This window comes from Poecilia formosa, unplaced genomic scaffold, assembly GCF_000485575.1.
Source record: "Poecilia formosa unplaced genomic scaffold, Poecilia_formosa-5.1.2 Scaffold39, whole genome shotgun sequence".
Taxonomy (NCBI): Eukaryota; Metazoa; Chordata; class Actinopteri; order Cyprinodontiformes; family Poeciliidae; genus Poecilia; species Poecilia formosa.
Genome location: NW_006799978.1, coordinates 1,295,378 through 1,320,427, shown reverse-complemented (window position 1 = coordinate 1,320,427; position 25,050 = coordinate 1,295,378). Strand labels below are relative to the sequence as shown.

General features: G+C 37.4%; 1 protein-coding gene across 1 annotated transcript in view; it reads right to left on the bottom strand.

Moving 5' to 3' along the window:
- fstl5 (follistatin-like 5) overlaps positions 1 to 16,209 on the bottom strand; it is a 192,272-nt gene extending 176,063 nt beyond the window's left edge. The window contains exon 1 of the mRNA XM_016670941.1: positions 15,694 to 16,209. Coding sequence (XP_016526427.1) covers positions 15,694 to 15,716 — 23 coding nt within the window. The 5' untranslated portion in view covers positions 15,717 to 16,209. The remainder of the gene's footprint in view (positions 1 to 15,693) is intronic.
- Between the last annotated feature and the right edge of the window lie 8,841 nt (positions 16,210 to 25,050).

The following is a 25,050-nucleotide window of genomic DNA, read 5'->3' as shown; positions in this document are numbered from 1 at the left end:
AGATATCTGATGTCTTTGTTTTTTTGGTGATCAAAGTGTTGTGGCACGTGAATTATCAGCAAACTTAGCGCGTCAAGTGGTGGATGGATCAGAGCCAGTGGTTCTTGGATGAATACTGTGGGTAAAGATGGACGTTAGATGTGCAGGATGAAGGATTATTTAACTTTAACATGCACACCAGGCACAGTGAGCATCAACTGAAAGTCGACCCAAGGAGCAAATATCTGATGGCTAGATTCCTGTTAACCACGTGAATTTACAGCAGTGTGTCTGATTTGTTATACATAAAAACTGTTTTTATTTATTAAAAATAAAATAAAATTAGATTTTACCAAACCCCTAATATGTTTAAAGTTTTAAGTTAAGTTTTACATGATGTATGCTTTCTGTGTGATTTTTATTTTTATGGTTTAATTAGTTTTAGAAAGATTTAAAGTAAATGTTTATATTATTTCATCATTTATTGTCTTAATCATAAGTTCATACATTTTTTAAGTGATGCTACACATATGCACATTTCTTTTAAACAGTAATTTTTAAATTACTCTACTGGATTCTTGTTTTTAAGTTGTAAATTTTCCCCCTCTATCTTGTTTTTCTGGTTTTATATTTCTTAGTTTAAATGTGCATGCTTTGATTAACCTTGTAACTAGTAAACCTGAATTTTCCCCACAGTGGGACAACAAAGGATATTTTTATTCTTTTGTATTCACATATCTGCGCTACAGCTGCCACATTCATATCCATATTGTTTGCTTTTATGTTGTTTTAAACTGATTTTCAACAACTGATTTATGAATGGATATGATATATACAGTATCCATTTCATAAATGCCTATATGGCTAACGGCCAAAGTTTATTCATTTAATAAACACACCATAAATATTTTCAGATTTAATCATTTCAATATAAAAATTGTTTTACTGAACCCTCAGTGGTACAAAAAACATTTCAGACATTTCACATCACCAAGCACTAAGACATAATCAGACGTTAGAGGTTTGAACCAGTATAGGAGAAGTAAAATGTCACACTTATCTTTGACTGCACAAGTTATTATGGCAACTCCTGGAAATCATTTTTCTTCAGATGTACGATTGATTCAACTGTATCAGGATGAAAAAGAAAATGTCTAAAGCTAAAAAAAAAAAAAAAACTCTGTAATTGTGGTAAAATGCACACTTTGATGACGCTTCATAACTTGGCGAGGTGCTGTGAACCCACTCACAGTGGGCTGCTCAATGAGTAGTCGATAAAACTGCTTGTTGAGGGCGGCTCTCATGTGTGATTCTGTGTTATGAGGCGTGCTGCTAATTTCACGCTCACTGAACCCCAACTTAAAAAGTTTACTTTGAGGCTCAGACAACGCTCACCTGATAGCCAACCAATCAAATTAGCAAACAATCTTCACCTGTTGTGTGTTTCACTGCATAAAATTCAGATAATTTAACAGGTGAAGAGAACAAAGTTGGAGATCAGTTTACTAAGTGAGCCGATGATCCCTTAGTAATTAAATTAGTGTTTAAAGTAGCTCTATTACCCTTTATAGTCCAATGCTTTGATTTAGGCAGTTCTTCAAATTTTGCATTTTGAATTAGTCGTCTAGTTGTGTAGTTGTTATCAAAGGCATACTGTAGTATTTGCAGTAGACAATAAAATGTCTTAAACATTCCTCTTTCTCAGACTTTGGTTGCATAATATTTGGCCAATATGAACTGAATGGCTTCCTTCACTGCCTCTGCTGCCATTACCAAATTACAACAGCGCAGAAAATCGATGTTACAACTTCTACTGGTTGACCCGGTTGAAATTCTGCCTGAGAAGTCAAGCTCAATGGGAGAAATCCCAGAAGGAGCACCAAGGTGAGATGAGAATCAAGCAGAGCTGCATAGGAAGGCAGTAGCCAGGTTAGATGATTGTTAAAACACAACACTTCTATCTTAAGCCTCAACATGTAAAGTTGCCTCAGGTTTAACATTAAACCTGATCTACAACAAACTGCAAATGAAACATAAGGTACTTCTGCAACATATTATTGTTTCAGTACATAATAATACAGAGTTATTATGTTTTTGACTTTTATGATGTATTTAAATGGCCATTAGGGATTTAATGAAGTTTAAACTCGTCCATCAATTAACTCCTTTCCCACATTTACAAGCCTCTGAGTTCCCTGGCAAACTAAAGCTTTGATGCAGCCACCCGCGGTTGACAGCTTTCCCTCTGACCCCTTGAGAAAACTACCACTCAGATATTCACGAGTCATTTGGCTCCAAATGCCAAGCCGATTGCAGCAGTGCATCCCACCACAGGACAGATAAAGCAGGAGATAGACCCTTTTGTAAGATTGCTGGCTGCACGTTGTGATGACATAATGTATCATCCCCACCTCTACTTTATGAGACTGTTATCTATTTCATTCAGATATAATTCAAACATATAAAATTTGATAACACAGAGCTTTGAGTCTGTGCAGGTGCTTCGTGTCTCCCCAATAAATTCTCAGAGCAGAACAGTTATACTTTACCATGATGAAAGAATGTCACAAATTCACACAGGGAGTCTTTGCTGTGTGTGAATACAAGGTACCAATCCAGTGGGGGACCTCCTATTTTTAAGCTTCCATTTCTGCTAATCATCTGTTTCCATATCCAAACTTCTAATTAACTTTCAATACGCTCAGCCTGCCAAACAAGCAAGGGGTCAACGAAACAAATCATGGTCTGCATGTCACGAATATTCAGTGATCGTGAGAATATTTGAGGCTGCAGAGAGAGAAATGGAGGATGAGAAAGTTATATTCCTCTGCCCTGATAGGGACTGCAGAGCCTGAAAGCTAAATCACTTTCAAAAGTTAATCTGCTATAAATCCTGGCAGGCAGGCTAAATCTAAGTGGAGAAACCTCTGAAATCAAACACGGATTTTAAATGATAGTCACAGACAGCAGGTGCCTTAAATCGATTCAGCAACCTATCGTTACACCACAACCTTTGTACACCTTATAAGACTCTGCACAGTAAACATTTGGCAGACAATAAAACAGCTAAAACTCAGAAGGAAAAGGTCTTGAGAACAACAACAAGCTTGCAAAGGTAACTAACGTTCAGCTGGTCAATGCTTGAGTGATTCTACATCTTCTATGTTTTTCTGATTTAGCAGCCTGTTTCGTTCTGAGCTTGACTCCAGATGTTTAGTTTTATGGACCAAGAGCTTTCAGTGATCAGAGAGACTCACTCAGGGATCCGACAAGCATCTCCATCTCTTTGTGATTACCAGACAGCTTGTGGCATGTTCAATCTGGGAGGAGAAGGAAGGTAACCCAACATGTGAAGTATCATCAATGAATAAGTTTCGTATTCACTTATTTATTATACTTTGTTCTTTTTTTACATATTTATTTTCTGTTTCTTAACTTGCTTGATTATTGTCTTACCTGATTTTAAAAAGTCAAGTTAGTAGTCACATAAAAAAATTCAGTATCTGCAAATTTACCTACTTAGGATGTTCATTTTTTAAAAATCTAAAATCTCTTGTCTTGAAATGAAGTACTCTGATTGGTTGATACGACTACAAAAACGTAAACAATCAACCCATTACCATAAACTTGCATACTTATATACTTAGTACTTACTTGTACAAAACATATTTGTGTATTTACTGAACCAATTATTCACTAACTCACTTATACTTATTTATTTATTAATTTATTAATTTGCTTATTAGTGTTCTTGCTTACTTTCTACTAACCAGTTCGTGTATTTACTTACCTATTTAATAATTTTATGCATGTTCTTTATTTAATTTTTTTTACTATTTTACTTATTCATTAGCTTATTTATTTACTCAGCCGTATATTTGCTCAGCCCCTTAGAGACCACCGGGAAGCTTCAGACTTTGAAGAACCGTTCAGCTCAGTTCACGTCAAGTTCAACACATCAACAGTCCAAGTCCTTCTAGTTTCAGCTGCCTTATATTTTAACTATATACACACAGACAAATACTTTTCCACAGCGATTTGTCTAAACCAGTACTATGGCTTCCAAGAACCTTTGTTCAAAAACAAATGTTTTTATCTATGCTGATATTCCAGTCTTTATTGTTTTGTGTGGGTAGTTTGTTGCTGGTTTCTAAGCACAGATACACACTGTTTTTATACATACTGTTCTTTTAATAGACCTGCTCAGGTGCACATTTCTTTGGATCTAAATATGCTGTTTTTAATAACTGTAGAGTATTTTGTTTCTCCCATGTAAATGTTGTAAATGTGTTCTTACTGTACAGTCTCTTATTCTTATTTTTTTCTGTTTGCTTGTAACTTGCTGCTGTACACCTGAAAATCCCCACGGTATGACCATATCAGGATATTTCTATTCTAACTTAAGACTAGCGTTTTCTGAATGTAGTGAATCTTCAGATTTGTTTATGGCTTTGCACTTAATCAAAGTCAAGAGAAAATGAAATAGACATAACACATCATTATACAGAAAATACTTAAGTGTGGATATTTAATTTCTTCACTGATATATTTAATAAATTAATAGCATATAAATTTACTGCTTAACTTAAATTTACTATTTGTACTACTTAGTTATTTACAAACAGAATTATTCAGCAGTTTACTTATTTTTAACTTAATGACATTATATGAATCTTTGTTTACTTACCTACTGAAGGCCTACTGGTTTATTTATATAATGTTTTAGCTTCCTAAGGTTATTTACATTTTTTTTAACTTTCATACTTAAAAGCACCACACAGTTAATCTTTTCGTTTTTTTAATTTAATGTATATGTCTACCTAATTTAGTTGTTTATTTACTTACATTGTTATTTACTTATTAACTATATTATTATTAATGAACCTCAATAAATTATTTTTCTTGTTTAAGTATTAGTCTACTTGTAAGTATTTTGTAACTTCAAGAAATTATTTATTTATTTTGTATCTCATTTTCCTATTTACTTACTCTCTAATAAACTAATTTATTTTCTTACTTTTTTTGTAGAATTGCTGACTTCTGGTTGGCATTGAAATCCTGTCTCCCATATGCCTTTCTGGCAACTATTTTGTGTTGAGCCAAGAGAGAAACACAAACGCTTCTTAGCATCCAAATGATTTTGATCTCCTCAAACACGAGGGCAGAGCCAAACAAGACTGTCTCACCAAATCATGCCAGGTTTTATTTTCTGTGTTTGATTTTAAAAATAAAAACATGATTGTCTGCCACTTCACGGGAATTTCAGCTGAGGTTGAAGAAGCCATGTTATTCTCAGGGGTTTTGATGGATTTCGTTTATCTTTTAGGTGTCACAATGTGTTTTGTCTTGCTGTAAAAGCAAATTGCAGATCTTGTTTCTTTTCATGTGCATCTATTTGAATTAGCCTTTCATTTCTATACATGTACATGACATGGAATTACAACATAGTGGCTTTTACTTTTCCAAACAAATTGGTAAACAGAAGCCTGGAACTAAAAATAAGTAATTTAAAAGAGTTCAGGAGTCATGTCTTTTCTGGTAGTGATTAATCCCTCTGGCATGTCTTTGGCTTTTAGAACTTTGACACATAAAGGCTTTTGAAAAACAGATTGCCTTACAGCTTGGAGGCAATTTGAAACCAGAAGCTACAATTGATTTTAATTTGTGCATCAAATTTCTGAATGAAAATGAACAGAATTTCATCTCTTTCAGCCTTCTGTTGGCACTCGTGACAAGTCTTTTTCAGAGTATAATCATATGTGTTTGATCCACCAAGGCAGCCTTTTAACTAACACTAGATAGATCACTGCATGCGCCCAGTCCCCAGCCGCCAGTTTGTACTGCATGAAAATGTGAACTAATTCATCCTTAGAGTGTGTGCATTATTCATCACAGCTCTGAAAAAAAGCACCCAGTGAGAAAATGAAGAGATTCTAATATATCTTTTGTCATGGGCAGGAATCCTGTCTAGTTTGGCTCGAAATCTGAGAATCCTAAACAGCCCACTGTGTTCTGTCAGCTCCAGCTGCACCTCCAAACACATCCAAAACATACAATTATTAATAATTTAGAGGAGAACCAAGATGTACCTCTTCACACAGAAAACATTTACTTTCAGAGTGTCAAAGCTTTGAGTAGGACGTGGCATTGCATGATCAACACTGCCATCATTTACAATAGCAGACGCCTCTAAGAGGCAGAGGCAGGACAGGCCTTGACTTCTCTTTTATAGAAGTTTAATTTATTGACCGTTTCCAATGTCAGTAGTTGCAGGCTGTCGGTGTGATGCTGCTGAACGAGACCTGGCAGAGGCTCACGGCTCTCACATTGTTAACAATCATTACATAATCAGCAGGAGGTGAATGACTGCACTGTGCCTAGGGCAATGCCAACACACTTGGCGGCAGCAGTAGTGAACGATGAATTGCAACCTGTGATGCTATTAATTTGTGAAGCAGGGCCAGGCCACCCTGACACCTTCCTCTGCCTCCCCCCTCAATGTTTCACTGCTAACAACCCTGAGAAGTCTGCAGCTCACCGATCAGTCTAGGACCAGCGCCTCAAACAAACTTTGTCTGTTTGTTTCTGAAGATTTTGGCTAATTGAAACCTGCTTTCTCATGATGTCATTCACAAGAGGAGCAGCAGATGAGATCCAGGACAGTGTAGACACTCAGCAGGGAAAATAACATAATCATTGGGAGTTCATTTGGATCCACAGCGGGGGATTTGAACTGCTGATGGGTGGAATGAGGAGTGGTGTTATTGTTGTTCTGGATATTATACATATACATGTTTGTGTCTGTTTGAGGTGGAAACAGCAGCTTTTGTGCCCTTGCAGAAAAATGTTGAATGTCTTTTTTTTTTGTTTTTCATGTTAACTGTAAGCCCAGGTTGTGATGAACATAATTTTCTATTTCTTATGTTTGTTCATTTCATTAATGTGGCGCCTGCCGATGAATTAAACTGTTTTATAGGTTCATTTTGAATAATGGCAACAGTTTGTATTTAGCACAGTTGGAACTCATAGCTGAATAACACCATGTGTACAATGTCTAAATTAAAAACACGATGCTCTTTCTCCTATCTCAGGAATATCAGTGATGTTTAACTCCTTCAGTATTTCATGATTTTTGCACTTTCAGATATTTTACCAACTTTTTGGGGAATAAAATTGAGCTATCTGCTTCAAAATGATTTCAAGATAATGAGTCTTCCATAATGTGCATCATCCCTGATATTTCCCATTTAAAATATTCTTCTTTTGTTCACCACAGGACATATTTGACTCATTTTGAAGTTTCATAACAACCACAACTCAGATCAAATGCGTTATTACTTTAAATTACTTAAAATTATATTTATATTTTAGATTTTATCTAGTTTTAGCGCTTACTTTCTGACTGAATAGATTTATTAACCTTTGTAGTTTAGCCTCAGTTTATTCATTTGGTCATTTTAGCATGTTGTATGTTTTCACACATTAAATGAAACAGTCTGACTCCTGAGTGTAAAAATAAAATTACTTAAATGTATTTTACACAGGAACACTTTCAGGAAAAACTGTATTTTTTAAATATTTCTTTCTTCAGAAGTTACAGTTACGGTGTTGTGCTGCTCTGGGACCCCTTTGCCCTTTCATGTGCCTGCATGAAAAGCCTGAAGCAGGAAAATCGGCAGCAAGGATCCCAGAGAGCATAGCAGGGCAGACATCAGTGACAAGCATGTCATTGATTTAGTCGCATTCATGATGAAAAGGAAGAGCTGACTGGCAAAGAGACTCACACAGACGGGAGAAAAGCTTGACAGGCTAAGACAGCCTACATTGGGTGTCCTGTTGGTAATTTTCCAATTGGACACCTAGAATTGGCTGAGTCGTCAGGTACAGAGATCAGCTGAACCATGAGATGACAAAAAGCAAAGCACAACTCTCTGGCCTCCTAAGCTACAACTGAAACAAACATAAAACATGAAAAAATGAAGAAAAAGAAACAAATGAAGAATCTTGTCACAGTTCAATACACACAAATAGCAAACACTAAAATGTTTGTGTAGCATACAAATAAAGTTCATGTCTAACTTTTTCTGTATGTCAACACTGGAATGCCCCAAATGAGCAACAAGCTGAGTAACAGATTGCTCACTCTGCAGCAAACAGGCTCTCTGGCAACAGTTTCTCTAAGATGTGATTCACATTTAATTCGTTCAAATTCAAAAATATTTTATTGATCCCAAAGAGAAATTATTATATATACTTATATGGCAGAAAATAATTGAGATGCAATGCTCAGGCCAGTTTGTTGGTCAATCAAGCACAATAACACCATGATCACTAAAACAACTTTTGGGACATTTGCCAATGTGGATTGATCCCAAGTCCAACTATAAAACTAAATCTGAATATCCATAAAGCTTGTAAACAGAAGGAAGCATGAAGTGCTCTAAAATGTCCTGGCAGATGACAGCACTGAAAGTCAGAAAGCCCAGTGTACCAACAAAACAACTTTACACCTCAAATAATCACTGACTCCAAACAAAGCAGATTCTGTAACCTCTTCATTCTTCCTCAAGTCTCTGGAACCTTGATTTTCCAGATGAAATGCAAAATTCACCTTCATATGAAAAGAAGACTTCAGACCACTCACTGAGCAACAGTCCAATTCTTTTTCTCCCTCGACGTTTCTACCAAGCTCTCTGCTATAGGAGTAGACTGAAACAAGGAACGTAATAATTGATTCTTCTGTGTTGGGACTTTGATTCGCAATCATTTCAAAGCTGCCAATGTCCTTGTTACTGGTGTACCTTTATCCAAGGGCACTTTATCCTTCCACTCAATTTTCTATGAATAAACAATCAGCTTCTATAGCAATGATCTTTCACAGCTCACCCTGACTGTATGTCCTACTGACCCAGACTGAGAGATCATTGAGAGACTTAGGGAACCTTTGTAGGTGTTCTGAATTAATTATCTGCTTAGGATATTGAACCTTTTTATAATGAACCTGGAAATCCTCTTTCTTTCCCATTCTGTTGCCTTGATGATTATATAATTTGCTTTTTTGCTGACAAGCAGTTAAACTTGTTCCTGGATAAAGTGACCAGTGTGTTACTTTTGGTCTGATTCAACAATTAGTCGTTTTAACAGATGTTTCAAATGTTGTAGTTTTTCTCGTCCTGTTGCATGTTCCATTCCTTGAATTTGATCTCATGTCACTTTAAAGGATTCCTCATGGCCCTGAGCTCTAAGACATTTTGCAGTGCTTCGAAGCCTGTTTACCACCACTGTCCTCCACAGGATTAAAACAGAAACCTCAGCCGGCTCGCCCTCACCCTTAAGGTTTGTGCTACTTCCATTATCCTCACACCATCTGCCAACAAGCTCTGCCGCTTCAGTATTTCACCCAGCCTTGACCGTTAACAGGAGCCACAAAACCCCCGTTCTGCAGGACTGTATGAAAAGGCTAGTGACAGTCACAATTTAACAATAAACTTGTAGGTCTATCAAGACGTGGAAAGAGTTGATCACGCCTCACAAATCTGGAGCTGTTTGTACTGTAAGGTTCATATTGATTCTTTCAGCTATAAAAAGAAATTTGAGCCAGACGAAACATAGCTAGTTTGATTCTGAATGCACAGAGCAGATATTCTTTAACATCATGGGGAAAATGGTGATGAAAAGTGGAAACTTTTTGTTTCTGTTTGCATCTTTTGAAGCATCATTGAAATTCTTTGAAAGAAAAAAGAGCTTTGTAAAGCACAAGGGAAGAAAAAAAAAGACATTTTTCACATCATCAAACAAGCTTCTGCATCCGAGGAGAAAAGAATGTCAGTGTCTTCTAAACGTGGTGGCAGAATAACACACCTCAAAGTTTTTGGGGTCTACTGCACAATAAAAATCCCTCGCACTGAGGGAGGAAACAACAAAGACAAACATGGAGACACAGATGAGAGACGGCAGAAGGTAGAGCAAAGCTAAGAGAGTGAGGAGGGAGATGAAGAAGAAAGAAAGAGGTGTTACAAGTGTCACTGTTGAAGTGGGATGGAGTAAGTGATGAAGCAGAAAACAAACAACAAGCTTGTCAAAATATGTACTGGAAATATTTGAAATCATGATCTTAAAAATAATATTTGGTTTCATTTAGCTTAGTAGAATTTTTTTTCTATCTCTGAAAATTTGTTCAATATTGTACAAAAAGTTGATTCCTTAAGCTTATGAGAGAGTTAAATTATAAAGGATCCACTTCACTAAAGAGGGGGGATGATGGTTCTGGATGAAGGGATTTGTCCTGTAGCCAGTCTCTGTCTCAGTCATTGTGTCTTTGAGTGGGACTTTTTACCCACCGTAGTCAGAGCAACCGGTGGTGATACTGAAAAACAACCTGCAGCGTATCTCGCCACCATCATTGTGAATGAGTGAATGAATGTAGTGTAAAGTGTTTGGAGTTCTCTGGACTAGACAAGTACATGACATTTGTTTTCAGTCAAAATGAACTCTGGTCAGGAATTAATTCTGACATGCAGCCCATTGGTTTTATTGAGATTATAGTCACAGAAATACGATGTTTAAGTTAAAAGTCTGTGAGGGCACCAGAACATACAACATGTTGTGTAAATCACAAAAGGTTATAAAGTGTACATCTTTACATGACTTTGAGTAAGATTAGAAGTACAATGGACTTCCACCTATTTGCAAATTTTCTGTGAAACATGACAAGTTATTCAGGGAAAATTGTCCAATTCACAGATTCTTTTAGTGGCACATTTCTAAAATATTCTAAAGAAAATGCAGCTTGAAAGCTGAGATACCTGGGCACAGTGCTACCTGATAGGCTACCGGCTGGCATCTGCAAAGCATGCAAACACATGTACAAGACGAACATGCAAACTCCATGCAGATAATCCAAAGTCAGAACTTGAACCCATGAACTTCTTGCTGCAAGGCAAGGCAGCACTGCTACCAACAGTCCCACCACAAAGTCCCTCTACTGGCTCTGGATATGCTAGCATAAGTGATGTGAAAAAAAGCGCTGGCGGAAGCTGTAATTTTGCTTGTCTTTTTTTTTTTTTACACCTGGTTGCTGTTACTAATTATCACATGTCTGTGTTATTAATGTGTTATTCATGTGGCTTGATGTCTTCTATTTGATTTCTCACTCAAAGAATTGATGACTCCTAACTTTCCTGCATTCTGCGTTCAGGTTTTCTGTTGCTCACAAGCATTGCACAAACTAACTTTGAAAGTATGTGCATTTTTAACTATGTTATAAGTCAACATATACAGCAGTTGCACTACCACTGTTATGATGGTGGTTTGGTGAGGTGAGGGAAGACGCAGGCAGACCCAGGTAAAGTGATGATGATGATGATTTAATGACAATAATCCAAGGGACAGAACAACGGGGAGCACAACAAACACACGACAGCACAGGGAAACAGGCTGGTTACACATAACGCCATTACACGACGAGGATCCGACAAGAGACAAAGACAACAGGTGGGACTAAATACACTGAGAGGGTAATCAAAGAAACGAGACGCAGCTGTGAACAATCAACAGGGAAGACAGAGACTCACAGGGGAACAGACTAACAGAAAAACCTCAAAATAAATACACAGAAAACAGATCACAACAACCACAGCATGACAATTATGTTCACAGTAACTTTATTTCAGTATGAATATGATTGATATTTAAACTTTTAGCCAGCTTGGGGCATCTTTCAGAAAACAAAACAAGTCAGCAGGGTAACATCTCCAAATTCTTTCAGGGTGGATTGGTTCTATAGATGGCGTAGAAACTGCAGAATAAGTGGACAGAAACACATTTTCGATGTGAAACAGATATATCTCTCCAACCTGTCTTGGTTTTCAACTGAAGCATTTTTGGTTGCACAAAACGACAAAGACCAACACTCCAGGAAAACATCCTTTTTAAACCAGTTTGCTCTCAAAGGTTGCCCATAAACACATCCTACAGCACTCCCTGAACTAGCTCCGGTGTTCCATCATCCAAGATAAATGTTAAAACCTTCAAATTTTCCCATTTTCACTGGTAGCGCATTTTACTACCAAAAACCACCGCATGCCTGTTATATCATTGAATCTGCCCTACCCTTTCCATTACCAGTAGTCGACATGGGGTGCCTACGCCCTTACGGAGAGCAATTTTCCACTCAAATCTTGGAAATGCTTTGATCAGTTTCCCAGTTTTTCCTCTTCTTTTGGAGAAAAGAATTATTGACTCTGAATTCTTTCCGTCCCTGTGGTGATAGAATGGAAGGCATTGTAATGAAAAGCAGAGCAACTCCATTAACTCTGTACCTGCACGGCTGGCAGCACCTATTCCCTACCTGTTATTAAATGGCTTTATTGGATAAAAAAGACAGAGAGGAAAGACTTTTTTCTGGTCTTTGTGCTTTTGAGAGAAGTGCTTTCCCAGTGGGAATTTTCTGAATCTGCTGCTTGGCTTTGTCATTGTCCTCTTGGTTTTGTGCATTACTCTAAATGTTGTCTTTGAGGAAAATACCCATAATGATTACAGAAGCACTATTCTTGCTCAGATTTCTTCTACAAAACAGCCTTTAGTACATGTTTAGTAAGTTACCAGTTATCAAATAGTCCTGTGTATTATACATAATACATAACATGTATCAATGATAGATAACTTGTTCGCTTCAAGTTGAGATTCAATTAGTGAGCAAAGTCTCAAAACTGTAACTGCATATCCATCTATCCACCAGAGGAAATAGATTCTATCTGTTAGTTTCAAAGAGCTTTGACAGATAAAGTGAATGCATTGCTTGGATAAAGAGATTGAAGTTGGAATGTGGCAGCCTGCAGATGGCTGAATGTTCAAATTCTATGCTTTCTGAAGCCTGCATATAATCTCTGCAAGAATGTTAATTACTGTTTCATTTAGCCAGCAGATTGTCTGTGTTTGTTTATTGTAGGAATTGCACGGAAAGTCTAGAGAGCAAAAGCTGCCTCTGAGAGGATTTCACGTATTTATTGAGACATGTGGTCCTTTTCCTGACATTTTTCACAGATATGTTATTATCAATGAATAAAGTGACCAAACAGATCGGCATTTCTTAGAAACAAGATGATGAAAACAGGGACCTTAGCCTTTGCCAGAGTAAAGTGTTTATATATACACATATATATTTAGACCCTTTGGTTTCTGTTACAATTTTTATGTTGGAACTTAATATGACAGACCGACATCAATAACGAGAGCACAATTGCCAGCAAATTAAAGATTATGCATATTTTATCAGACTTCTTAAATCTGGATAGAGTAATGTGCATTTGTAGTCAGCTCCCTTGGGTCAAAACTTTACACAACCAACTTTGGCTGCAATTAAAGCTTTTAGGGCACATCTAGACTGAGACTTTCCCTCATTCTTTGAAAAAATAACTCCCGCTCACTCAGATTGGATGATTAACATCTGTGAACATCAATTCTCAAGTCTTGCTGCAAATTCTCAATTTACTTCTGGACTTTGACTTGGCCACTCGACCACACAAATGTATTTTTATTTAAAGCAGTGCTATCTAAAGTCAGTCCTTTAAAGCTGCTATTCTACATGTGAAATAAACAGTTTAAATGCATGGTCCTGCAGAACTTGATTACATGCTGAGGGGCTCATTAAACCTTCTGAATTAGATGTGATGGAGCAGGAACATGTCTGACCCATGCAGATCACTGGCTTTTGGTAACTGGTATTGTACAGTCCTGATCTGAACTTTTCCAGTCCAGTTCTGACTTTACTATTGTCCTGCTGGAAGGTGAATATCTGCTCTATTCTTAGGACTTATGCAGCCTCCAGCAGGTATTTTCAGGGATTTAACACACTCCGTCTTTCATTTGCTTTCCTGCTGATTGGAAACATTAACATAGGATGATGTGCTACCACCATGTTTTACAGCACAGAGGAGATGATCAAGGTGATGTGCGTGTCCCCCTCAAAAAATGCTCATCTTATCTGACTGCAGCGGCTTTGTCCACATGTTTTTGCAACTTCTTGTGAATTTCTTCTTGTCCTCTTCCATAAAAGTCAGGTTTGTGGAATGCATGACTCATAGTTGCCTTATCGACAGACTCTACCTCTTACGGTTGTGATAAACTCGTATCTAATGTTGGCTGATGGAACAGTGCTCTGAGATGTTCAAAGGTCGGAATATTGTTTTTAAGCCTAACTTTATCCTCCTGTGCTTTTTGGACTTCATGACTTTTATTCACTAATTTCTCTACCAACTGACAGAACATTCACAGAACCTCCTGTACTTTTACTGCAATTAAATGAGACACAGGTGGATGCTGTAATAATTAGGTGACTTTCAAAGGCAGTTTGTTGCACTAGATTTCGCCTAAAGGTATCAAAAAAGGGAACTGAGTAGATATGCATCTCACACTTTTCAGATATATGAAGAAAATATTGAAAATGCATCTTTGCCTTTCACTTTATGTTTTCTACTACTTTGCATTGATTTATCACATAAAAACACCAAAAAATCAAGAAAGATTGTGAGTGTGACAACGTGGACAGGTTCAAGTGGTGTGAATACTTTTGAGAGATATTTTAATGTTCCTGAAAGCTTCATCTTGGAAACATTCAAACTGAAAGTAAAAAAAAAGAAACAGTATTGAACATTATCCAAGCACATAAGGTCAGGTAAGAGGGATTGAAAATGCAAAGCTCTGTCAGCAAGAGGACTTCATCATAGAAGAAATTCACAAACATGACAAAATGATTTTAAACGCAAATAAAAGCATATGAAACTATTTAAAAATGATATTTCTCTGAAATATTAAAACAGCTTGCAATGTGTGCATTGTGAAAATAATGGCATAGGTTTATGTGTTGTCTCAGACTTCTCTAGTACTTCATGATGTTGTTCAGTCTCATGTGTGACTTTGTCTAAACCACATATTTCAAGAAATAGCTTTTAAACAACAATGGAACCCTCTTGTAGGAGACCTAAGCTGTGAAGTCCTATCAATAGCTGAACTTAATCTGGTTTTAAGGTGGCTTTAACTCCATCTGCTGAAACACTGAGGAGGTATATGCAACAACCCACCTCAAATGTATAGCAAAGACCCAGACAACAGAATTTCATGACCATTTCCGGCCCTGGGGCTTGTAATATGAAGCCAAATGAATCCGGCGCAAATCTGAGGATAAAAAATAAAAGTATAATCCCTGCCCCGCTAACGGTGTCACTCAAGGATTAGCGTGCCAAGGAGAAAAAAAAAACACTAAGTACCAAGCGGATAAATTAAAAGCAGTGGGCAAAGTAGCGTGCCTCCAATCGTCTTCATCAAGATTGATTGTGTTGGTATTGTGAAGTGATTGTGCCTCAGTGTGAGCTCTCCCTCCTCACAGAACAACAGCAACTCTGATCCCAACTTCAGATAGCCTCATATCAGCTGGTTAGAGGCTCCCGGAACTGGCGCCGGGTAAATTGAAATGGTAAAAGCACAAAGCGGCAGATTGGAAGATATTATATTTTCTGAGGCGAAGAGAGCGTCCTCCTGGATTATTGGAAAAGAGTCTCGGCGCCTCAGCGATGATGAGGGTTAAGCTCTGTATCTGATAGCGAGTCAGACCGTGTGGAGGAGACTTCTCACAGAGGGAGGTCTGACCGGATGGGGCTTAACAATTAGTCCTAATAAAACACACAAACAAGCACAAACACCGGATTTAAGTCTTACCGGTGTGGACAGACGTATAACATCCAGAAAAGATAATCCAAACAGGAGTAGAAGTGAGTGGATCAAAGCAATACTTCTCAACAAAGTGGTAACCTGGAGCTCAGCCGCTCAAATCCACGGACACTGTGGGGTAATTTCCGGCGTGGACAGAGCGAGGGACGTCCACGGGAGAAGTTTGGGCCAATGCGCGGCCGAAACAGATGGTGTTAATCCTTTCCAAAAATATAGTAAAGTAGAGCCAGCGCGAGGGGAGAGAGACGTGGTGGAGTTCAGCACCAAGGCGGAGTGGACAGCTCCGGCAGCGCAGCGATCTCACCTCGTCCGCTCTCGGATCTCGTGTGCGTCGCAGAAGTAGGAGTCACCAGCCCCAACCTCACCCGCTGGCGGAGTCCCGGCCAGATTTACATACAACCACCGGAGGGGGCGGGAGAGCAGCAGGGCAGGAGCCAATCACAAATATCCCGTAGTAGGCAGAGTAGGCAGCAAAGCGAGGACGGGGTGACAGAGGGAAAGTGGAGCGGTTCTGTACCTCCGTGGAGAAACAAGCGGGAGGAAGAGGGAAGAGTCAGAAAGGGGACTCTTTATGGACTCACTCACTCACTCACTCACTCACTCACTCACTCACTCACTCACTCACTCACTCACTCACTCACTCACTCACTCACTCACTTCCCAGATTCTGTATGACCTCCAAATGACAGAATATTCATAAAAAGATCCAAGTCCACATACATTTGTGTGTCTATTAATTTTCTGTTATTTTAATACAGAAAAGTCCTCCTGTCACAATGCAAAATAAATAAAAAATGAGGTATTTTTTTATTTTCCTAGTGTACCTTAGAGCTGCTTGTATTGTCAAATTTTGTGTTACTGTATTTGGCTACTGTACCTTGATAAATATTTACAATTCACCTTCTCTCTTTATTTAACAAGGAAACCTGTGGAATTTATTATTCAAAAATAAAGTTACATTTTCAATGCAACTGCCTGCCAGAAAACCAGCACCAAATTCTGCACCATTTATATACAGCTCCTATTGCTTTGCATAAAATTGCACCTCATGCGTCCTTTATGTATTAAAATTAAAAAGAATTCTGTACTTTTTTTCCCACTGTTTCCAGAAATGTAAAAATAATTAATAATTCTGAACTTCCACACCTCAAGAATTGAGAATAATATTTAAGAATCAGGTCAGAAAGAGTTCCTGGATTTTTTTATTTTTATTTCTTTTTGCCTTCAAAAGAAATAAAAATAGCTTATTTACAAGGAAAACTATGTGGTAAACTGCTGTTTCTGGGTTGGAAATGTATTCTTATTAACTGGATCAAGGATAAACCTCCTACTGTGGTACAGGGAAAGTTCCAGAATTACTCCCCATGAAAGAACTGCTTCTATCCTGGGAAGAAATGAGGATTCATTTGTCTATGTTTGGTCTCCATAGCTAATTTGTTTTCATGTGACTTGTCCCAACTGCTGAGAAGGTATCTGTTGTGTCCCCAGGCAATTAGGAGGTGAGAACAGAAGATGGAAGTTTGCTTTTGTTCTTCTTGAACTTGTGGGTGAATGGGATGGTAAATAGATTTGTTAATTTATTTATTTTACTGACTGAAATCCATATATTGTATACATTCTTGAGCCCAGCTTCTGCTGAAGACGTCAGGAGTCTTCATCATGAGAGGAGCATGGCATAGTATTTCCTCATTAAAAACTGAATATTCTACTTACATGAAAAACTGAATATTGAGTTGTCATTAGTTGCAAAGCTCAATCATCTAAACCAACTGATATAATTGATGAAAATATGTTAGTTTGAAACTGAATGAATCTAAATAAGAAAAGTGTCACTTTCTGAATTTACTAACTGAAACAAATTCATTGTGTGATGACATCCAGATTGATTTGAGATGCACATGCAGCCTTGATGACGAAGAGGTCGTCGACTCACCTTGGTTGAAGGTGGATAAACAAGAAGACAGATGCTTGAAATGTGTTTACGTTTTCTTGACAGCTGACCTTTAATGGCAAATAGTGACTGACCTCTGCCACAAACAGGACTGAGAGGTAGGTGGCGTTTGATAATGCCACAACAAACAGAACTCCTGAATACAAAATCGTGAATTTTGATTATAACTTGGTATTCCTCCCCATCTTGTATCTTTGCTTCTTTTTGTTCTGGACCAGAAGTTTCCTCTAAAGTTTAACCAGAACTTCAGACAGTAATACAATAATCTTTTCTTTATCAACCCAAGGTCTGCAGCAAAGATTTGCTTCTTGGGGCTTTTGTGATATTTTTAATTGTCACTTCAAGCACATTTTGATATTTGTGACTTCGGCCCTGTTAGAACATTAGAATAAGTTGTAGGAATTTTCTTCTTTGAGTCACCAAAAGCATGTGGGTGAAAACATGGAGTAACAAATGGGAAAGAAACAAAAAATAAAAAAAAAGCAAAAAGTGGAAATTTTTAACAAAACTAAACTGGATTTAAAGAACATGCTGGATGAGAAATATAAAGAAAAGAATGTCTATCTCAGGCCAAAAGAGCAAACAGAGGATAAGCAGGTCAGAATCTGAGGAATTTTATCAGAGAAACAAACAAAGAAAGTAGAATAGGCAACTGACAAAGAGAAGGGAGAACTATAAAGTCATAGCTCAGTTCTCAGACATCACAAAAGAACCACAAGAAGATGGAAAAAACACAACAAAAAGGAGAAAAATGTCAAAAATCTAACAAGAAGCACAGAGAGGAACCAAAACTTGAATAACTGACACCATAACAAAAGACCATGCTCATCACTGCTGGATAAAACATCTGCCAGTACCTCCTTCCAATGACAGTAAGACCTGGAAACAAAATGTTGCATGAAATACAGCAACAAGCCAAATAGCTTTGAACACCTGAATGGATGCTGAGGATGCAAGTATTATGAAGTTCAGGGTCTGCTGAACCTCTGCAGGGAGTCTACAATATGGAGGACCATCAAACCGTCCAGTAAACTGAGTGATGTTGCATAAAGGTAACCAAAACAGAAACAGAAATGTGGAGGTCCATTTATATACAATGAGGTTAAATCAGATCACACCCATGCATATTCATCTGACTTTTAAAAATCTATTTATCAGAAAGTTTTATTTAAATCTGTCTGGAATATGTTCTGGGAAAAAAATGAAAACAGTTGTTATTCCTTTTATTATGTCAAAAATGTTACATAAAAATATCAAAAGAAAGCATACATTTGCAGTAAGAGTGTGTTTCTTACCATGGTGTTCATCATGTTTTCAGCCTTACATTTTTTATCTTCTGTGCTCCTTGTCACTTTTTGATGTAGCAGTTAAATTCACCTTGCAGTCAGTTGTTTTAAACCACTTTGCACCTCATTCTTGGTTGCTGTCAAGTCAGACCAGTGCAGGTAAAGGTAGGCTTTGCTCTTCTTCTCAAATTAACCAGTTCTTATTGTTGCTGATGGTAACTCATAACTCTTAAGTATATGTTGTGTTACTGTAGAAAAATAATTAGGGTTTTAAAAAATACTTTTCATCTTACACATTTACACCAGGATTTGTTAAATTGCTGTTGTTTTATTGGGGTAGCATTTTCAGATTCACAATACCCTCAAATTCCCAGAAACGATACCCCCTAGTGGAAGGATTATAAGTTAGTAAACAATGAGGACAGACAGTGGTCATAATGTTTCTTTTCTTTCTGCAGAGTTGAACTTTTGATGCCCTGAAAGAATTTTTCCACAAGGACAGCTTGGAAAAATGTTCTATTCCCATGGGCAGCATGTTGTGTGCCCAATCAGGGGCTGGTGTGACAGCCACAGTTTCTTTCTTCATCTATTCAGTCATGTTGACTAATGATACAACACTGCATGGTTTCTCCTCTGTCTATTTCTGCTGCTGTAAGAGAAATGACTTTGGTCTGTGAGTGAGAAACAAGGCAGCACTGTTTGTATCTGTATGTGTGAAGATTTCATCATTGTTGTAGCTTAAACTACTATGCTAAATTTGTTTGTCACCATTGTCACTGGGGAATGCTTTTTATTGTATATTTTGCAGAATGAGTTGTGTTGGACAATGTGAAGAAAAAAGTTCTCGATAAGGACCTTAGCAAATGTTCAAATATAAATAATAACATGAGATAACGATGGTAGCCAGAAGTGTGGTTAGAGCTTTAAAATCATGAGACATTGGCTGTGTTCATAGGTTAAAGAAAGTCTTTATGTGTTTTTAGCTTTGGTCAATATTTTCAGGTAAACCAATCTCTGAAACTTGACCTTACTGAAAAAATACCAGTTTTCATATTCTATTTCATTGTAAATAACTTGTTACTGTTATGAACATCCAGCTTCAGATTAGTTTAAGATAAGCTGGGAAATGTATGTGAAAGAGACACCGTTAGAGAGTAGCTGTCATGGTGTAGGTTGGTTTAAGAAAAACCCAAACACAGAGAGACAGAGACAGCTTGTTGGTAAAGAATGATTTGATAAAAAATGAGGAAAAAACAAAACCACAGGGAACATAAGGAGCCAAAGTCAAAACAAAACCAGAAATCCAAAGGGAAAAATGACAGCAGGAGTTGACAGTAGGAACCAGCAAGGAGTGACTGAGAAAGAGGTGCTGAAGTACTGGGATGTTCAACGCTGAAACAATGAAGCTTGGCTGATTAGCTAATTGACTGCAGGTGTGAGAGGAGGAGAGCATAAAGCAGACTGAGGAAAGGGAGAGAACAAGAAAAAGTGGCAGAGGGCACAAGGGATGGTACAGAGGGGACTAGAAAATGAAAATAACAGTAAAACAAACCAGAGAATAACTAGACACAACAAATAAACTGGAATCATTAAGGAAGGACTGAACTAAAGAAAAACAGGAACAAGACTAAATTTATCAAAATAAGAAACTAACATAGAATAATAATGAAACCAGAATCAAATTAAACTACAAAACAACTAGACAACCTGGGATCTTAACAGTAATCTTTCTCATACATTTTAGAAATGCCAGAAAACATATCATACGTGTCACACGAGCAAAATTACTGCCTGAGTCACCTCACCAAAAATAATCATAGGTCTCACTCAGCATCGATGTCAGACTGTGGTGCTTTTGCAAAAAAAAAAAAAAAGTTAGAATGACTCATTAAGGCAAGTACGAAGGAGCCCTCCCTTTCTGTTTCCCATGCAAAACCAGAGATTATGGAGCCGCATCTGTGCTTATAAACAATATATGTCACATGGGCATAGCTGAGATGTCTGTAATTGATCATGCAGGCAATTAATGCCCTGCATGCAAAATCAGAAAGAGGAGAAAGTGTTTGTCTCTGAGGACGATAGCATGTGAGTGCTTAGTCTGGAGTTCGTGTGTGAGTTGTTCTGAACACAATTAGTTATGAGTCATGTGTGTGTGTGTGTGTGTGTGTGTGTGTGTGTGTGTGTGCGCGTGCGTGCGTGCGTGCATGTGTGTGTGTGTGTGCACTCCATTTCTACGTGTGATTGAGCAAGCCTTTTCTTTTTCGGCACCAGCAAAAGAGTGGCAGGAAGAACAATCACAGAGTGTGTCTGGTGTGTGCCGGGAACAGTAATGGATTGTGACACATTGTATGGGGCGCGTCAGCAAGAACCCGTTCACACAGATGTGATGTGTGACCAGTTTCGTATCCCATTATCCATTAAACTGCACAGTGCTGTGCACAATTTGAGATTAGAATGCCAACTTTTGCATTCATCGCATTTGCTCTGTGAGGGCTCCTAGTGTCCTCTCCCAGGGACTCCATCTCAAACAGAAGCATATGACATCCACCTCTCTATGAAATATTTTTACATTTATACTATCTAAACTGAGGTAGCTCTTGTACTGTTGTTCACCCTTGCCAGCACTTTGAGAAAGGAAAACTCTGTGTCTAAAATCTGATTCCAAATGCTGGTAAAGACCTGCCATCTTGACTAATGAGATGCTGGTTGTTTTTACTAACTAATTATAGGAAGTAATTGGAATTTCCTGAGGAATTGATTTTAAATTTAAGCCAAATAGATTCTTAAATAAATAAGGAAGAGACAATTAACAAACACATTACATCTGACTTTAATGGCAGAAGAAAAAACATGACCACATTAGGTTTTTCCTTGCTTTTAGTATGTTAAATAGGAAGCAGCAAGGTGGAAAATGTTAATGATGCTTTCTACAACAATATGTATTCATTATGTACTTTGGTGTTTAAAAAAAATTTGGGCAAATACTTTAGCAGTTGTATCTCACACTTCACAACAGCTAACTCAAATTTCAGTTCATACTACAAAATTATACAATAAAACAGACACATTATTGAGATTTAAAACACTACCACCAGTTTTTGAACATAATAATGACATATTACCCTGTACTACCACTGAAAGTTATAGTTTGAGGTACAGTTTGTCCTACAAGGCTTCCGTAGTTTGGGTAACTTCCTGAGAATGAGGAAGTAAGCCATAGACATAAATATCCATAAATAACCAAGTTTCTGTAGTTATAAACTTTCCCATGCCTTCCTGACTACCTGGGAACGTCTACCTGTGAGTTTTGTGTTTCTATAAGGTGTGTTGTGTTAGACGCTCATATGAGGTACTTTAAATTACGTAGGTCTGAAAATCGGAGAAACACAAGACACGAATTAGCGCTAGTTAGCGTCCCTTTAGTATTTCCAATGCAAATTAGCATCATTCTAAATCTTAGTTGTATGAGGGTTTTTTTGTGTGTGTGCACTTAGTCTAAGTCGATTATATGCCTATTTTTTGGCATATTACCTTGTGTTTATGTGATTTATTCAAATAATTTGTATTTGTTTATATGTAGCAGTTTTACAGTTTCCACGTCAGTAAAAATCAACCAGCAAGATACTTACGGGTGTTTATTGGAGCAACTGTTAGCTATTTGCAAAGCTAGCGAGTGAAGGCAGAATAATCACCTGAAGGACACACCGCCATCTTGGAAATGATTCCATGTCTTCCACAGAACTGAAATTAAAACAGTTGTTTCTTTCACATCAGTGTCTAAATAAATAAAAATAATTTTGTAATATCCCACTAAGAAGCTTTATGTTAAGAAATTGTAGTCATGTTAAATGAACAATACGAAACATCACCTTCCATGGAAAATTATCAGGGTCTCTCTCTTTTCTACCACTTTCTTATAAGCTGAGAAGGTTGTTTTGGAGAAGTTCAGGAAATATGTGGAGCATTTTCTTTCTTTTCTTTTCAAGGAGAGCTCTGCTTTGCCACAGTGGAGTTTCTGGAGCAAAGAAAAATGAAACACTTTTGGAAAAACACTTTCCAGAATGTTTGCAGTGTCAAAGTCATCATTAACCAAGTTCCTGCATTTTAAAGTCTATATTTATTTTAAATACATCAACACAGCACTATTTGCACAAATATAAGCATGCTAATTCCCATTATTTTTAATTATTTTACTTTAATGATCTTACTTTAACTTGTCATGTTAACTGGTCATGTTAAAGTAAGACTCAGAAATGATTATTTGACAAAGAGTCTGTTTTAAAGTTACAACTTTTAAAAATCAATAAAACGTGCTGCTGTTAATCTGCATCAGAAAACTGATTCATTCCTGCACTGGTGAATATTTTCAGCATGCTTTGCTCTTGAACTGTTTTCCTCCACAGCATTATGCCTCAAATATTATTATTTTCTGAGTCACTCATAATGAACACAATCATAAAGAAGCAGTCATGGCCCTCTGAGGCTAAGCTTTTGTCTCTGGTGTGGAGGTCAAGCTACAAACAGCTCACATATCACAAACTACAATCCAAAAAGAACAAAACCCACCCTGCTTCTCGACCACCTCCATTTTTATTTGTGTTTGTTATTCTCAAATTATCACATCCTGCTTCTGTCCAGATTTCATGCAAAACACAATCTGTGCCGAGCATATTGAATTTTGAATATGTATTCTAATTAGACAGATAGTACTTAAACTAAGTTTGCATGATGCTTGGTAATTAGGATGTTATTTCTGTAAATTGTATTTCTGAAGGACATCTTTATGATTGCGTTTCAGTCTTGCATCTGCTACCAAAACATTTCCTCCATTTGATGAAAGCAAAAAAGTGGACCACCACTGATCAAATGCCTTTTGCACATACGTCCAAGTGTCTTCTCCTTTTGATGTACTCCACAGCAAAGTATTGTTCCCTGAAGGAAGTGAAATCTGCCTCAGTGGGATGAAAAGCATAAAACAATTTCTTTGACATAAAGAAACATAGTCCACATTTTATGCCAGTCTGAAAATGAGAGCTCATTGGTGGAAAAAAAAAAACTTTGAACATTAGAAAAAGCTTTGAATATGATATTTTAATGCAACTATATCCTCTGGCAGGAGGATTTTAAAGAGAGAATATTCACATCTGACAAATGTCACAGTTGAGAATCTAAATTAACTGCTATAGAATATGGAAAACAACTGATGTTTCAGTATTACGTTTACAGGCTGGTTCTTTGCTACACAAAGATCTTTGCATCAATAAAACATCGGGCTACGGAAGCCCATTTGGACAGTAAGAGTTTAGCTGTGTTTGTCTTCAGAACCAAAATATAGCCACATCCTTAAAAAAATATAGAGTGAAATATTTCAAGCCTCTATTTCGTGTAATCTGAATTATTTAGATTTACAGATAATGAAAACCTAAAATTATTTATCACACAAGGTTAGAATATTGTGAAAAAGTGACATTTTGGAAACTCATGTTGTCACATCCTCTCAGCAGGGTCAGTAAGGACCATGGAGAAGACTGCTATCAGGACAGATGAGTCAAAGGAGCTTCACAAGGAGTGGACTGAGGCTGGAGGCAGGGCATCAAGAGTCACTGGAAACAATGAAAATAAAGTTTTTATTTCACTCAGAATCAAGGTCCAAAATCTCAAGGAAGAGTAGAGAGGCGTAGAATCCATTTGGGTTTTGTCCATTGTGCCGTTTCCACAGTCAGTGACGGTTTGGGGTGCCATGACACCTTCTGGTGTCGGTTCACTGGGTTTTTCATAGTCTATAGTGAAAGTAGCAGTTTGCCAGAAATTCTGGAGAACTTCATACTCAAACCTATTTAATATAGGATTTAAATTATATGTCCTGATCAAAAATAACACAGAGGTTCTTTGCTTTATTATCAGAGGTAAATTTAATGGGATGGTCCAAGGACAACAACTTCTGTCGTGTCAGAATTTAAAAGCAGAAAATTTCATTAAAATTCATCCCGGTTCTAACGTCTTCAAGACATGCTGAACTGATTGGATTTATGGATAAATGGAGCTGAGTATCATCAACATAACAGTGGAAATGTATCCCATGCTATTTGATGATTTTACCAACTGGAA